Raw genomic sequence first — 14,020 nt, 5'->3', positions numbered from 1 at the left:
ATTCACCTCTTGCCAATGAATGCACAGCACTCCACTTTAATAGAGGGCAAGTTCTGTGGAGGTTTCTAATCCTTTCTGCCAAAGAAGAGAAGAGAGAGAATCACTCAGGTAGCCCAACCTCATTCAGGAGTTAAAATCACTTGGAATGTTTTGTGGTGTGTTTGGGGCTTTTTAAAAATATCACTTGCTGAAGATTACTGCTCTCAGGGGAAATCAAAACAACTCAAGATCAAAAAAAATAAATAAAAAATAAAAAATAAAAAAAAGATTCCCCAACTCAAACAGGATATTCTTCTTAACTCAGATAACTCGATCTAAGTGTATTACAAAAAACCTGCTTTAATCCCTCAAAGCAATGGTGTTATAGATAAGTAGCAGTAACTGAGGTGGCTTAAATTCCAGAAATGTACAAAAGATTTGGTTGGAAACAAAACTGAAAAAGAAAAAAGCTCAAATCGGCATTGCTGTGACTTGAAGAGGTAAATTTAGGGGAGAAAAATGCAAAGAATGACCCCTAAAAAAGAAATAGCCATAAAAGTCCAGAATTATCTTAATGGTCTCACAGGCTGCTTATAGTGTGTGTCTGTATGTATGTGGGTGTATTTTATGTGTGTGTGTCAGGGTTTTAAGAAATTGAAATTGTTTTATTGATTTCTAAATATGGTAGAGATCATTTGAAAATTTATATGTTTTGCTGTGATATTACAATATTCTGAAGCTTTATTCAATAAATGATTTTCTTTCTCTTTTTATAATTCTTAGTTGAGTTCCAGTATTTCCTCTCTGTTTAGTCCTTTTTCCTAACAAATCATTGCTTACTTAAATGCAGTGGATAGGCCTTATCCTCTTTCCTCCTCTCAGTTATTACCATATTTTCACAATCTGGGTATTAATTTTGATCTACCTTCTAACATTGCAGTTAACACTTAGCAAATCCCTACTCCCCCTCCCTCTCCACTGTAGCTCTCTACTGCAAAATAATGACATTTCTTTCATTATGACCTCTTCCATTTACTCAAAACATGTTAAAAAAAATGCCCTTTCACTTTTTTTAACAGTCCTAAACTAGAGACAGAACTTTCACTTTTTAGAGAGTCTCCTCTCTTAGGTATAAAATTTTTTTTTTTTTTGAGGCAGAGTCTCACTCTGTTGCTCGGGCTAGAGTGCCGTGGTGTCAGCCTAGCTCACAGCAACCTCAAACTCCTGGGCTCAAGCAGTCCTACTGCCTCAGCCTCCCTAGCAGCTGGGACTACAGGCATGCGCCACCATGCCCTGCTAATTTTTTAGTAGAGATGGAGTCTCACTCTTGCTCAGGCTGGTCTCGAACTCCTGACCTTGAGCGATCCTCCCACCTCGGCCTTCCAGAGTGCTAGGATTACAGGCGTGAGCCACTGCTCCCGGCCAAAACTTATTTTTTGATAGGTAATACATGGGAATAGTTAATAGTTAAAAATTCAAAAGTTATACAATGATATACAGTGAAAAGAAACTGTCTCACATCCCCCCAATTCCCCTCCTTAGAAGGAAACACAGTAATAGGTTTTTGTTTATCTTTTTAGAGATATTTGGTGTATACAAGTCAAAGCACACAAATATAGTTTTTTCCTCCACAAATGGCCATATATTATAACTGGCTTCTCTGCCTTTTGCTTTTTCCCACTTAACTTACAGTAGAGATCCCTCTCTAATGATACATACGATCTTCGTCACAGTTGCTCATTATTCTATTCTATCGATGTTCCATGACTTATTTAAACAGTTTGGGAGATGTTTATTCCAAACACTTCTATTCTCTGTCAGTGGCTTGTTTCTTCTGAGATTGCTACTATGACTCTGTCTTGGATACCGTCGAATAAATGATTTTATGTGTAACATAGAAGGCTCCTAAAAATGTTTTAAACTTTTTGTGTTTTAAAACTTCAAAAACTACCAAAAGCGAAATAGGTTTATAGTTTTTTAAAAAATCAGCATTATGGAAGTTGTATGATGCTGAGACTTTCAATTACTTCCTCTCAGTCCCCTCACGGCTAACATAGGACACTGAATTGAGAATTTTCTTCTTCTTCTTATTCTGTTGTGTTTTGGGTTTTTTTTTTTTTTTTGAGACAGGGTCTCACTCTGTTGCCCAGGCTAGAGTTCGGTGGACTCATGATAGTTCACTGCAACTTCAAACTCCTGGGCTCAAGCGATTCTTCTGCCTCAGCCTCTCAAGTAGCTGGGACTACAGGTGTGCACCACCATGTCTGGCTAATTTTTCTATTTTTTTGTAGAGATGGAGATCTTGAGAGCACATAGATTGAATCTGTTGAGTTGTGCCACACCTCTACCAAGCTGGGTCATGTGTAAGGAATGCATTAGCACCTGGGGAAAAGTTCCTTTCTACTTCTTGGTGGCTCCACAGCACTTGGAGGCTCACACACCCTTACCAAGTGATGATTTTAACTCTTAACTCTGTGTCAACAGAGCTGACCGCTAGGTGATTATTGTTTGATTCTACTATCAGACTGACTTCAGTTTCAGCTTTTTAATTTGTCCATTTTAGTCCTAATTTATAAGCTTCTATTGCAGATATGAAGTTTCACATTTCTTTGCTTACTCTTTTACTGGGAAACTCTTCTAGTGGAAAGCCTGTCATCTGTTGTGAAGGAGTGCTGGTGTTGACTTGAAGCAACAGAGTTGGTGGTCCAGTAGCCATTGTCCTGTGTCAGGAGCAGGTGGTCTTGCTAAGCTCCATGTGTTTGGAAATTTCTCTGACCAGCGTTTGTGCTGCAAAAGGAAGAAGAGCTCAAGCTGCACTTCTTGTTTCCAGGTCAATCTACTGAACCTGGGAAAATCCCTGGGGGCTAGCTTGGACTTCTTCCTGCTTTTCTCTCCATGGTGGATTTTAAACATGGGGGATTTTTCTCATTCATCTTTCCATTTGTATTTGAAACAGCTGCTATAAGGGGGAAAGGCACATTATATAGAACATATAATTTTCTTTAGAAGCAGTGACATAGTTTCTCAAAGGATAAATTTTGGTCCAAAGACTATAATTGCTCTTAGAACATGTGTAAGTGTGTATATATTTATGTATGTATGTGTTTGTGCATGTGTGTCTATGTATTCTTTACTAAAGTAAAAAACTATTAAATATTTTGATCCTTATTCCATTCACATTCAAACTTGCATTTATATCTAACAACTTAACACAATTCACCATCTGTTGAAGATAATGTAATTGAATGGTACTCCAGAAAAGTTGTGGTTTTCACATTTTTAACAGGAATTGAAACCTAGGACAAGATAAGTAAATGATATCTTGTGGTTTCATTCAATGTAATAAATGTCTCAAATGAAAAAAATTAAAGTTAGGCATTATTAAATAGTAGTAAAAATAGAATAAAAAAATAAGAATTTTATATTTAACCCACCCTTTCTTCCAGAAGAATTAAAGATTGCTTAAGAGCAACTTTTTCTGGAACTTAATTCTCATTCTTTTCTTGGAAAGGAACTGCTAAGATCATATTTGTACATATTCTATCTTAGTGTGACTGACTTATTTATTTATTTACCTTTTAAAAAGAACCAGAATATGAAAGCAAGGTAAGAAATCCCCTGTGATCTTGAAAATTTCACAAGATTGTGTGGTTCCCTTCATTTTCCAGTTTTATATCTTCTATTGTCTGTTGTCAAATGACTCAGGATTCTAACTGGCAGAAATCAGAAGTATCACAAAATCTGATGCCATGTGGCAATACAGAGATTTATCTTAGACCCTAATGCTGATGTTGTCCTCTATATTTTGTTCAAAATCTCTTGGGATATCACCTATTGACACAAAGACTATCACACACTAATGACATCATTACTTAACTGGCAAATCTCCTGGAAATCTGTTTTTTTTCCCCCATGAAGTTACATTTTCTATTTCTAGCCTACTGCCTCCTTACTTGCTCTTCTGTTCATTGTAGACAAATGGGCCTTAACTTCTGTATAGGAATGCATGTATTTACATAATATATATTTAAATACATACACATATATAATTTATATGAAAATCAGTGTTTGGAAATGGCTGTTTTCTCACAGTTGTAAAGCTATGACAGTGTCTTGGAATGATATTGAGTGACCCTTTGGAAAATGAATCTTACAGCTGTTAATTTAGATGACTAGAAATCTTAAGTAGATGTTCACATTTTGTTGGAGATGACTTACAAGACCTTATTTTTACTTTTCTCTTTTGAATCTGGGGTGACAAGATAGGGTTTCATAATACCATGCATCTGTTTAACTCAGGACACACACCGCTTTCATGGTCATTACAGTCAATTTTTTTTTTTTTTTTTTTTTTTTTTTTTTTTTTTTTTGAGACAGAGTCTCACTCTGTTGCCCAGGCTAGAGTGAGTGCCGTGGCGTCAGCCTAGCTCACAGCAACCTCAAACTCCTGAGCTCAAGCGATCCTCCTGTCTCAGCCTCCCGAGTAGCTGGGACTACAGGCATGCACCACCATGCCCGGCTAATTTTTTTTAATATATATTTTTAGCTGTCCATATCATTTCTTTCTATTTTTAGTAGAGATGGGGTCTCGCTCTTGCTCAGGCTGGTCTCGAACTCCTGAGCTAAACGATCCGCCCACCTCGGCCTCCCAGAGTGCTAGGATTACAGGCGTGAGCCACCACGCCCGGCCTACAGTCAATTTTTGCAAATATTTTTCTATAAAGTCACAAAAGGCTAAAATGAACTTTTAAAAACTTTTATTTTTTAGAAGTTTTAGATTTATAGAAAAATAGTGAAGATAGTATACAGAGAGTTCTCATATATGCCCATTATTAATATACAATATATATAATAATATATCTTACATCATTATGGTGAGTATGTTAAAGTTAATGAACCAATCTGATTTGCTTAGTTTTTATCGAATGTCCTTTTTCTTTTCAGTTCCAGGATCCCATCCAGGATCCCACATTACATTTAGTCATCATGTCTCCTTTGGCTACTCTTGGCTGTGTCAGTTTCTTAGACTTTCCTGGTTTTTGATGATCTTGATATTTTTGAGGACTGCTGGTCCGATATTTTGTAGAATGTCCCTCAATTGGGATTTGTGTGATATTTTCCTTATTATTAGACTGGGATTATGGGTTTTGGGGAGGAAGACTACAGAGGTAAAGTGCCATTTTCATCACATTATACAAAGAATACTAACTGTCAACACAACTTATCACTGTTGGTGTTGACCTTGATCACCTGGCTGAAGTAGTGCTTCCCTCTGGGTTCTCCACTGAGGAGTTTCCCTTCGTCTTTGAAAGGAAGTCACTAAGTGCAGCCCTCACTTAAAGAGTGGGGAGTCATGTACCACCTCCTTGAAGTTAAAACGTCTGCATAAATGAAAATTCTTCTGCATCGGGGATCTACAAAATGAACTTTTAAAATATTAAAATGAAATAGCTAATTCAGTTATTTCTTACCCTTAGATGTAAATATCTTAGGGTTTTTTTCTTCTGAAAATATGATTATCTATATTAATGCATGCTCACTGCAGAAAACTTAGAAAATGCAGAAAAGTGTAAACAGCAACAAATAGGACTACCTACAATTCCACCTCTCATAAGCAACCATTTCTGGCATTTTGTTGTATTTCCTTCCAGTCTTTTCTATTCTACATAAAGTAACTATTTTTAAACAGTACTTGCTTGAAATTGTTTCATATGAAATAAAAATACTTTATCTTTGAACGTGGCAAAGATGATGGATTCATGTAAAAATAGAGATCATGGTGGTATTTCAGAATATAAACTGCCAACCTGATAATTTCTGAAAACAACATTTTAGACTCTATCTCACTATTTATTAGAAGCTTGAATGTTTACAAATACAGCGTTTACTGTGAAGCCTCTTTTTCTTCTTTCCAACAATAATATTTATTCTAACTTATTCTTTATTTTACCATTACATGATAACACATTTTAAATGGAATAAATAAGGTTTGAAGAAACTTGAGAGGCTAGCTAAAAACTTCAGCAATGATTTAGGCTTCAACTCTCCAACTTCCTTGTCACATGGTATGTTTGGACTCATGACAACTTTATTTTTCTTCTTGAAAGACTTTATTAATTTTGTAAAGGTGATACATGTTTCTTATTAAAAAAAAGCAATAAAGTACAAAGTAAAATCCAAAAATTCTTACCACCTAGAAATAACCATTATTAACATTATTCCACAAAATCTTCCTTTGCACATATACACAGAGATGAATTTAAAAAAGTCTTATATAATACATACCATACATAGTTACCAAATTTAACAGAAGAAAATGAAGCTGAAGCAAAATGAAGGAATAACCAAACTTTAGATGTTCTTTGGCAAGATACATTAGTTCCTATGAGTCCCTTTAAAGTTTTGCAAAAAGATTATGAAAAGCAGTAAGAGGTTGAGGGTCTACATGATTAACTCTTAAAAAGTAACTGAGACAAGAACAGGAGCTACTTTAGTCATTTAGAAGCAGCTTTTATTTAGATACCAGCACTGTTTGATGGTCAGAGGTAAGGTGTAATATTAGGCATGTCTTTATTAGTTTTAAGAGATCTTAAAGGACTTTGAATTCAATGCTTTATTCCATCTTTTGCTGTGTATGGCAAAAGCATGGTTTCAGTATACTACAAGCTTTGGAATCAGACTATCTAGATTTGATAACTGCTCTGCCACTTAGTAACAATATGACTCCTAGGTCTCAGTTTCACTTGCAAAAAGCAGGTCAACTGTGTCTTCCTAATATGATTGTTGAGAGGAATGAGTAAGACAATACATGGAAAGCTCTTATGATAGTGGCTGACACATAGTAAGTGCTCAATAAATGTAAGCTATTATTATTATTATAGAGGAATAATGGTGAGCATCTGAGCCAATATATGACATTGAAATCTGTCATTCATAAAATAATCTATTTCTTTCTCACTCATCTCAGAATAATTTCCTTGTTAAATCATCTAAGGGGGCCTGAGGGTTTAACCAATGGACATGGGGGCACCAGTGTACTGGATGTGGGACTAGTTTCCTGACTGAGATTCTGTCACCTATGTTTATAAGAATGGCCAGAACACAAAATTCTAGACTTTTACAATCCTAACTATATATTCTGTACTACCTGTAACAGCAACAATCACTATTATGCATGTCACTTACCTGGATACACTAACATAACTTTATATCTGTACTTTTAAAGCTCTCTTTAAAAGCAAACTAATATTAGTGTTTCTAAACACCCAGTATGAAATTCATACTGAGTCTTAAGTTTTAATATATTATGAATTTCATGTTTTTAATGTTCTAAAACCAGTCTAATGTTTCAGTTTAGTTATTAATCTGCAAATTAAATTTTTTAAATAAAAACCTTTATAAAAACAAAGGTACATTTCATCCCTAACGTTTTTTTTTTTTGAGACAGAGTCTTGCTCTGTCACCCTGGCTAGAGTGCAGTGGCGTCATCACAGCTCACTGCAGCCTCAAACTCGTAGGCTCAAGTGATTCTCCTGCCTCAGCCTCCCAAGTAGCTGGAACTACAGGTGCATGCCACTACACCCAGCTAATTTTTTCTATTTTTGTAGAGATGGGATCTGGCTCTTGCTCAGGCTGGTCTTGAACTTCTGGCCTCAAACAATCCTCCCACCTTGGCCTCCCAGATTGCTGGGATTATGGGCGTGAGCCTGGATATAAACTTCAAGTTGATGACTTTTACTTAAAGATGTTCTGAAATCCACTGTACTCTTTGTACCTTCCTCTTTCCTGAAAATTAATATATTTATTTTCTTTGATAGTAAAATGCTATTCAGGTCCTCCAAATGTGCATTTATCTTCATTACAAACTCATATTTTCAACCATAGTTGATTTTTTTTAACACTCTGTCCCAAAAAAGAATTTTAAAAGTGAATTTTGTGATGTAGTTTTTTAAAGTTTGGTTTATATCCCAAACTGGATTTTTGTTGTTGTTGGAGGCCAGAGGAAGGGAGAGTTGATGAAAACTTCTAGCTGCTTCTCTGAGCTGAGGCCAAGCTGTAGTTTTGGTTTTTTTCCAAATGCTTGGGAATTTAGGAATACGTATCACCACCAAATATCAGAATATATGGCAATTTTCCATTTTGGCTTTGCTTTTCTTCCTGCATAGTGAGTACTTCGGCTTTTTTGGAAATCATTACACCATAAAATCTAGCCTAAGAAGTTCAACTGATTTCTAATTTGGGTGTGAAAGAGGCGACCTGATGTTTTTAAATAATGGTTTAATTTCTTCACCAATGAAGGCAACATGGAGTCTAGGGTGAATTGTACTTGTGTGATTGTGGATTTTAATTCTGACTTGATTTATGTTGGGTTAATTAAATATTTTTTCGTGCTTTCAAGTCCTCTACTAAAAACTAGGTACAATGTAGATGAACTCAGCTTTATTATGTATAATGGGTTAAAAAAATAGTCAAACAGTAAGATATCACAAACACGTCCAACACAAATCCGAACACAAAATGCAGGAGACATACTCCTGCTATATTCGTCTCTGTCTTACTTCCAGAGTGGCTCACAGTATACAAATGTAGCAAGATCAATAAATGTTGAATTGATGATGACATCACCTCAATTTGCAGTATTCCTATGTCAGTAGGATCTTAACAGTATGATACCTGTGAATAAGTAAATTTCTTGTTAATGATCTCTAAAAGATGATCTGAATTCTTTGGTTGTACTGTATCAAATATTGCTTTTAATAAACCACTGTCTGGAGTTTGGCAATTGTTTTCTACACAATTTAAGCCTTTGTTGCATTTTTTTTTTGGGGGGGGGGGAGTATTTTTTTGTAACAGGATTTGACCTGTAACTATTATTGAGAATTTTCTTAGAGGAGTTCAAAGCATTTTACAGGGATCATCTCATTTATCCCTCAAAAGTAAGGCAGAGGCATTATCTCCACTACAGACTGAGAACACTAAAAGGCCAAGAAGATAGGTGGGGTTTTTGTTGCTGTTTTTCTAAGATCAAAAAGTAATTCTAGGGCAAAGCCAGATTCCGGTCTGACCTTGTTACATGATGCTTCTGCTGCACCATAATACAATGTCGTTGCTTCCCTAGATCTCTCCTTGGCTATGCTAGGTGTTGAATGATTCCTTATTCATTGCTCCCTGAAAATGGGTATTAAGATGCAGATAAATATAAATGGAAACCCCCAATTCCTTCCTATCTGGATTTGGGGTATAGGATAAGCAGACAGGGATAGGCATCTTCTTCCCCTCCTCCAAATCTTACTGCCTAGCCCAGTACTGTCTAATAAAAAAATAATATGAGGCACAAATGCAAGTCACATGTACAATTTAAAATTTTCTAGTAGTTACATTAAAATATATAGTATTTAGCCCAATACAATATATCCAAAATATTATCACTTCAACATACACTCAATATAAAATTATTAATGATGTATTTTGCATTCTTTTTCTTGTATAAATCTTCAAAATCTGGTATTTCTCACTAATAGCATACATGCATCAATTTGGACTAGCCACGTCTCAAATGCTCAACAGCCACATGTGATTAGGGGGGACGTTGTTGGACAGCACAGGTCTAGAGCACGGCAGCTCTCCTTTCAGACTGGTGCCATGTGAATTGAATGGGGGGTAGTATAGGGATATGATCTTGGGTGACCTTGAAGAATCAACTTGTACTTGGGTAGCGACTAATAATAAGTACTAGCTTTGCCATTTCCTGATACATGACTGTTTTGGAAGTTACGGACTCAGGATCTAGAAGACAGCAACCTCTCCAAATGTCTAATATACAAGCTCACTGCCAGGACCGTGGTTCCATGCCCTGTGTGAGAACCAGGCCTACAGAAACTGTCAGCTTCTAGGGCTGGTTTGAGGGGCCCTGGAATGTGGCCTGTGGAAAAGAGGCATCACGTAAGAGGAAGGGAATGCTCTGAGAGGGGGCAGAGAGCCCAACTAGGCGCTTCTTGAGGGCAGGGACTCCAATGAGAAGCTTCAGAAGGCAAAGGGTCCTCCTGTGGCCTTAGGCGGGGCCCTTTAGCCAAGCTCACAACACGATTGAAGAATTAATTCGTATGCCTCCACTAAACGGTCCTGGGGATAGAAGGGTGGTGTCAGCGCCAGGGCCCGGCCCGCACCCCAAGGTGGCTCCAAGGCCGCAGGTGTGAGGGGCGGGCCCATGGCTCGGCCCGCGCCGCCCCATGTGACCCGGTCCGACATGGTGTCGCCTCCTCCCGGGGCGGCGGCGGCGGTGGCGGTGGCTCGGGCTCGGCTCCGCGTCGGGCCGGCCCCGCGGCCACCTATGGGCAGTCAGGGCCGCTCAGGGACCCCCGGGAACGGCGGGCCCAGCGAGGGCGAGGGCGGGGAGACAAGGAAACTGCAGGAAGGGAGGGTCGCCAGGGGGAAGCGGAGGAAGGGGAAAGGGAAGGGAAAAGCCGGCGCAGGGCAAAGCGGAAGAGGAAGCGGGGCGGAAGGGAAGCCGGGGCCGCAGAAGGCGAAAGAGGCAGCGGGGCAGGGGGCTGAGGCACGAGCGAAGACAGGCCCGAGGAAGGAAGGAGAGGGCGGAAGCGTGGAGGAAGGGGCGAGAGGCGTCGTAAAGGGAGATGAGGGGAGTGCAGGGGGTGGGAAGGAGGCACGAGAAAGAGATGATGGGAAGAAGGAGGAATGGAGGGTTAGGACTGGGCGGCGGGAAGACGCTAGGCCGGGGAGATCACAGGGACGAGGGGGTCAGGCTTCAGGCGGCATCGCGGGGACAGGGGCGGCCATGGCGGCGGCGGCTGAGGAGGAGTCGGCGGCTCCGGAGCCGGCCGCTCGCCCGGCCGCTGGGCCTGCGCTGTGGCGCCTGCCGGAGGAGCTGCTGCTGCTCATCTGCTCCTACCTGGACATGCGGGCTCTCGGCCGCCTGGCCCAGGTGTGCCGCTGGCTGCGGCGCTTCACCAGCTGCGACCTGCTCTGGCGCCGGATAGCCCGGGCCTCGCTCAACTCCGGCTTCACGCGGCTCGGCACCGACCTGTAAGCGCCCGCTCGCCCGCCCGCTCCCCGCCCCGGGCCGGCCTGCGTCCCGGGAAAGGGCGGGGCGCCGCGGCCTGGTCGGCCCGGGGTCGTGTCGCACTACGAATTCCGAGGCCTACACCTGGCCTCCGCCGAGAGCACTTCCCGAGCACCTTCGGGGATCACATTGCCTCTGCTCTCCAAGGCCTCCATCTGAGGAAGCCTCCCAAGAGCATCCCTCAGTCAGCACCCTCCCCCGTGGGCGGCTCCTTACAATTAGCCATCTTAAGCACTCCCTTCAGCTTTTAATTGTGTTTTTGCAGACGTTTGAGTGCCCCAGTTCTTTAGCCGCTGAGGAGCCAGGCTGTCTGTGCTTCCTTCATGCTTTGGGACGACTACTCCAGTCCAGGTGTAGGACCCAGGTCCGCTAAGCGGTCTCTCAGAATGTTTTTGCTGACATGTATCCTCCCCATCGTCTTCTAAAGGTTGCCAAGTTTCAGGGCTCAGATAAAATCAAATGTGGAGAAAAGGGCTCTGACCCTAAATGAAGGCCCTTAGTCCCAGTGTCAGATATAGGTTATGACTCGATACAGGCAGAACGACACACAAAAACGGTGCCTGCTTGAGGCAGGAGGCTGGATTAGGCAGAAGGCTGTGTACAAGGCATGGTATTGCAATTTGGCCTGTTTTTGGTAGGGTCTGAGACCTGTGAATGAAAATCTTTCCTGAACCACTCACTGTAGCTGTTAAATAGGGGGAAAATGTATGGAATTGGGGGAGAAAAAGCTTGCAGATTGCATCCTACTCCACTCAATTGTTTTTTTTTAAAGGTAGTTCTAATACAGTGTAACAACATTAAAGAAAGTTTTTTAAAACAAAAAGCCATAGTACACCTCTGGACGACTATTTTCATTTTTAAGAACTTTCAGGTGCACACTTTTCCCCCTTCATAATTGCTGTTCTACTGATTTTAACAGAACAGATGCACAATAAATATTTGGGGACTGTACAATAATGTGATTAAAAATTCCCTCTAATATTAAACTTTCATGTTGTGTTCAGCTTTTTGTTATTATAGATAACAATTAAATGAATAATTTAATGCATTTTTGGGTAAGAGCTTTATTGAGATATAAGTCACATACCATACTGTACGTATTTCTTGAATTAGTTCCTTAGGATAAAATCTCAAAATGACATTATTGGATCAATGGTTATGGTTTGGAAAGGTGTTGTACCAAGTAATAGTGGCACCAGCAAAGGATGATTGAACAAATTTTATGTGAGAATTAAAAAGATCTTTGCTTCTTTAATGGGCATATAATGGTATTTCAAAGTTGTGTTATTTTGCATCTTTTTTTTACTGTAGGCCAGGATAAATATTTTCCCATGTGTTTGTTTCACCTGTGAGATTGTCCGTTCCTACTTTTTGCCCATCTATTATCAGGGTCTTGATGTTTTTCTTATAAATTTGGAATCCTTGTGGGTCATAGATGTTAGACCCTAGTGTGTCATCTTTGATGCACATATTTTTTGTCAGTTAGTTCTTTTTGCTTTACTGTTTTTATCCTATAGAAGTTTTACACTTTAATCTATTAGAATCTGCCAGTATTTTGTGATTTTTTTTCCCCCAAAGCTGAGAAATTTGTAATTCTTCCACAGACCTGATAAATCCCTTCTGTTTCCCACTTGTTTTCTTATCATTTGGTTTTTTAATAGTTAACACTTTCATCAATATCACTTTTGTTTTGGTGCAAGAGGTGAATTCAACTTACCAGTTTTTCCCCCTCAATGGCTACCTAGTTATCACTACAACTTTGTTAAATAATTAATTATTCTTTCCCTTTGTTTTGGGAAGCTTACTTTGCCATATATTAAGGTTGTGTATATACATATATGTATATTATATCTATATCTGAATTCTCCATTTTGTTCCACTGGTATATTTCTCTATTTCCATGCTATTTTTTTTTTTTTTTTGAGACAGAGTCTCACTCTGTTGCCCAGGCTAGAGTGAGTGCCGTGGCATCAGCCTAGCTCACAGCAACCTCAAACTCCTGGGCTCAAGCGATCCTCCTGTCTCAGCTTCCCGAGTAGCTGGGACTACAGGCATGCACCACCATGCCCGGCTAATTTTTTCTATATATTTATTTTTAGCTGTCCATATAATTTCTTTCTATTTTTAGTAGAGATGGGGTCTCGCTCTTGCTGAGGCTGGTCTCGAACTCCTGAGCTCAAACGATCCGCCCACCTCGGCCTCCCAGAGTGCTAGGATTACAGGCGTGAGCCACCGCGCCCGGCCTTCCATGCTATTTTAAATATTGTTGCTTTTTGATAGAGTCTAATATCTCTTAGGGTAAGATTAAACCTATTGGATTTATGTGTGTGTGTCATGTCTACATTTCTCAGCTCCCCACCAAAAAACATTCTGTGCCTATTCGAGGAATTTTGTGGTTTTCATTATAAAGTTCTCACATATCTGTTGTTGCACTTACTCCTAGGTATTTCTAACTATGTTATGCATTTCATTTTTATTGCAAATGCCATCTCTTTCAGTATGTTTTCTGGCTGGGTATTACTGGTATATACGATTGCTATAATCTTTTGTAAATTTTGAACTTGATCATTTTGCTTAACTCTATAAATTTTAGTATGATTTTGTTGATGATAATGATTCCTTGGGACTTTGGGCTTGCAGTCTCGTCACCTGCAAAAATAGTATTTTTTTTCTTTCTTACAAGAATAATCTTTCAAAGAATATTGCCAGTTGGCCTATAAGAGAAGTTGGCTAAAATGACTGGAACCCAAGCCAGACAAGGCAAAGTTTAGCTTCTTTCTCTTCCCATAGAGATTGAATGAATGAATGAAGGAATTGATGTTTCCTTTTTAAATGCTCTAAAAGAGAGCTAGTGGGAATGAGTTCTGTAGCAATAATAACCACAAATGAAAATGAGTTTATAGTGTAAAATGATTTGAGACTGCTAAATGAAATTATGGCTTTATTATTTATTAGACACGTGTG

General features: G+C 39.5%; 1 protein-coding gene across 3 annotated transcripts in view; it reads left to right on the top strand.

The window, feature by feature from the left end:
• Positions 1-10,114: 10,114 nt before the first annotated feature.
• Positions 10,115-14,020, top strand: part of FBXW4 (F-box and WD repeat domain containing 4) — an 82,593-nt gene continuing 78,687 nt past the window's right edge. The window contains exon 1 of one of the 3 annotated variants that reach the window (XM_069461228.1): positions 10,115-10,169. Coding sequence is in view for 2 of the 3 variants with exons in the window: in XM_069461226.1 (XP_069317327.1) it covers positions 10,310-11,019 (710 nt within the window). In the remaining variant the exon portion in view is untranslated. Of the gene's footprint in view, positions 10,170-10,238; positions 11,020-14,020 lie in introns of those variants that run through there. The other 2 variants (XM_069461226.1, XM_069461227.1) reach the window with 2 other exon arrangements.

The sequence above is a fragment of the Eulemur rufifrons genome, chromosome 28, assembly GCF_041146395.1.
Source record: "Eulemur rufifrons isolate Redbay chromosome 28, OSU_ERuf_1, whole genome shotgun sequence".
NCBI lineage: Eukaryota > Metazoa > Chordata > Mammalia > Primates > Lemuridae > Eulemur > Eulemur rufifrons.
The sequence above is the reverse complement of the archived record's forward strand: the minus strand, read 5'-3'. Positions and strand labels throughout refer to the sequence as shown.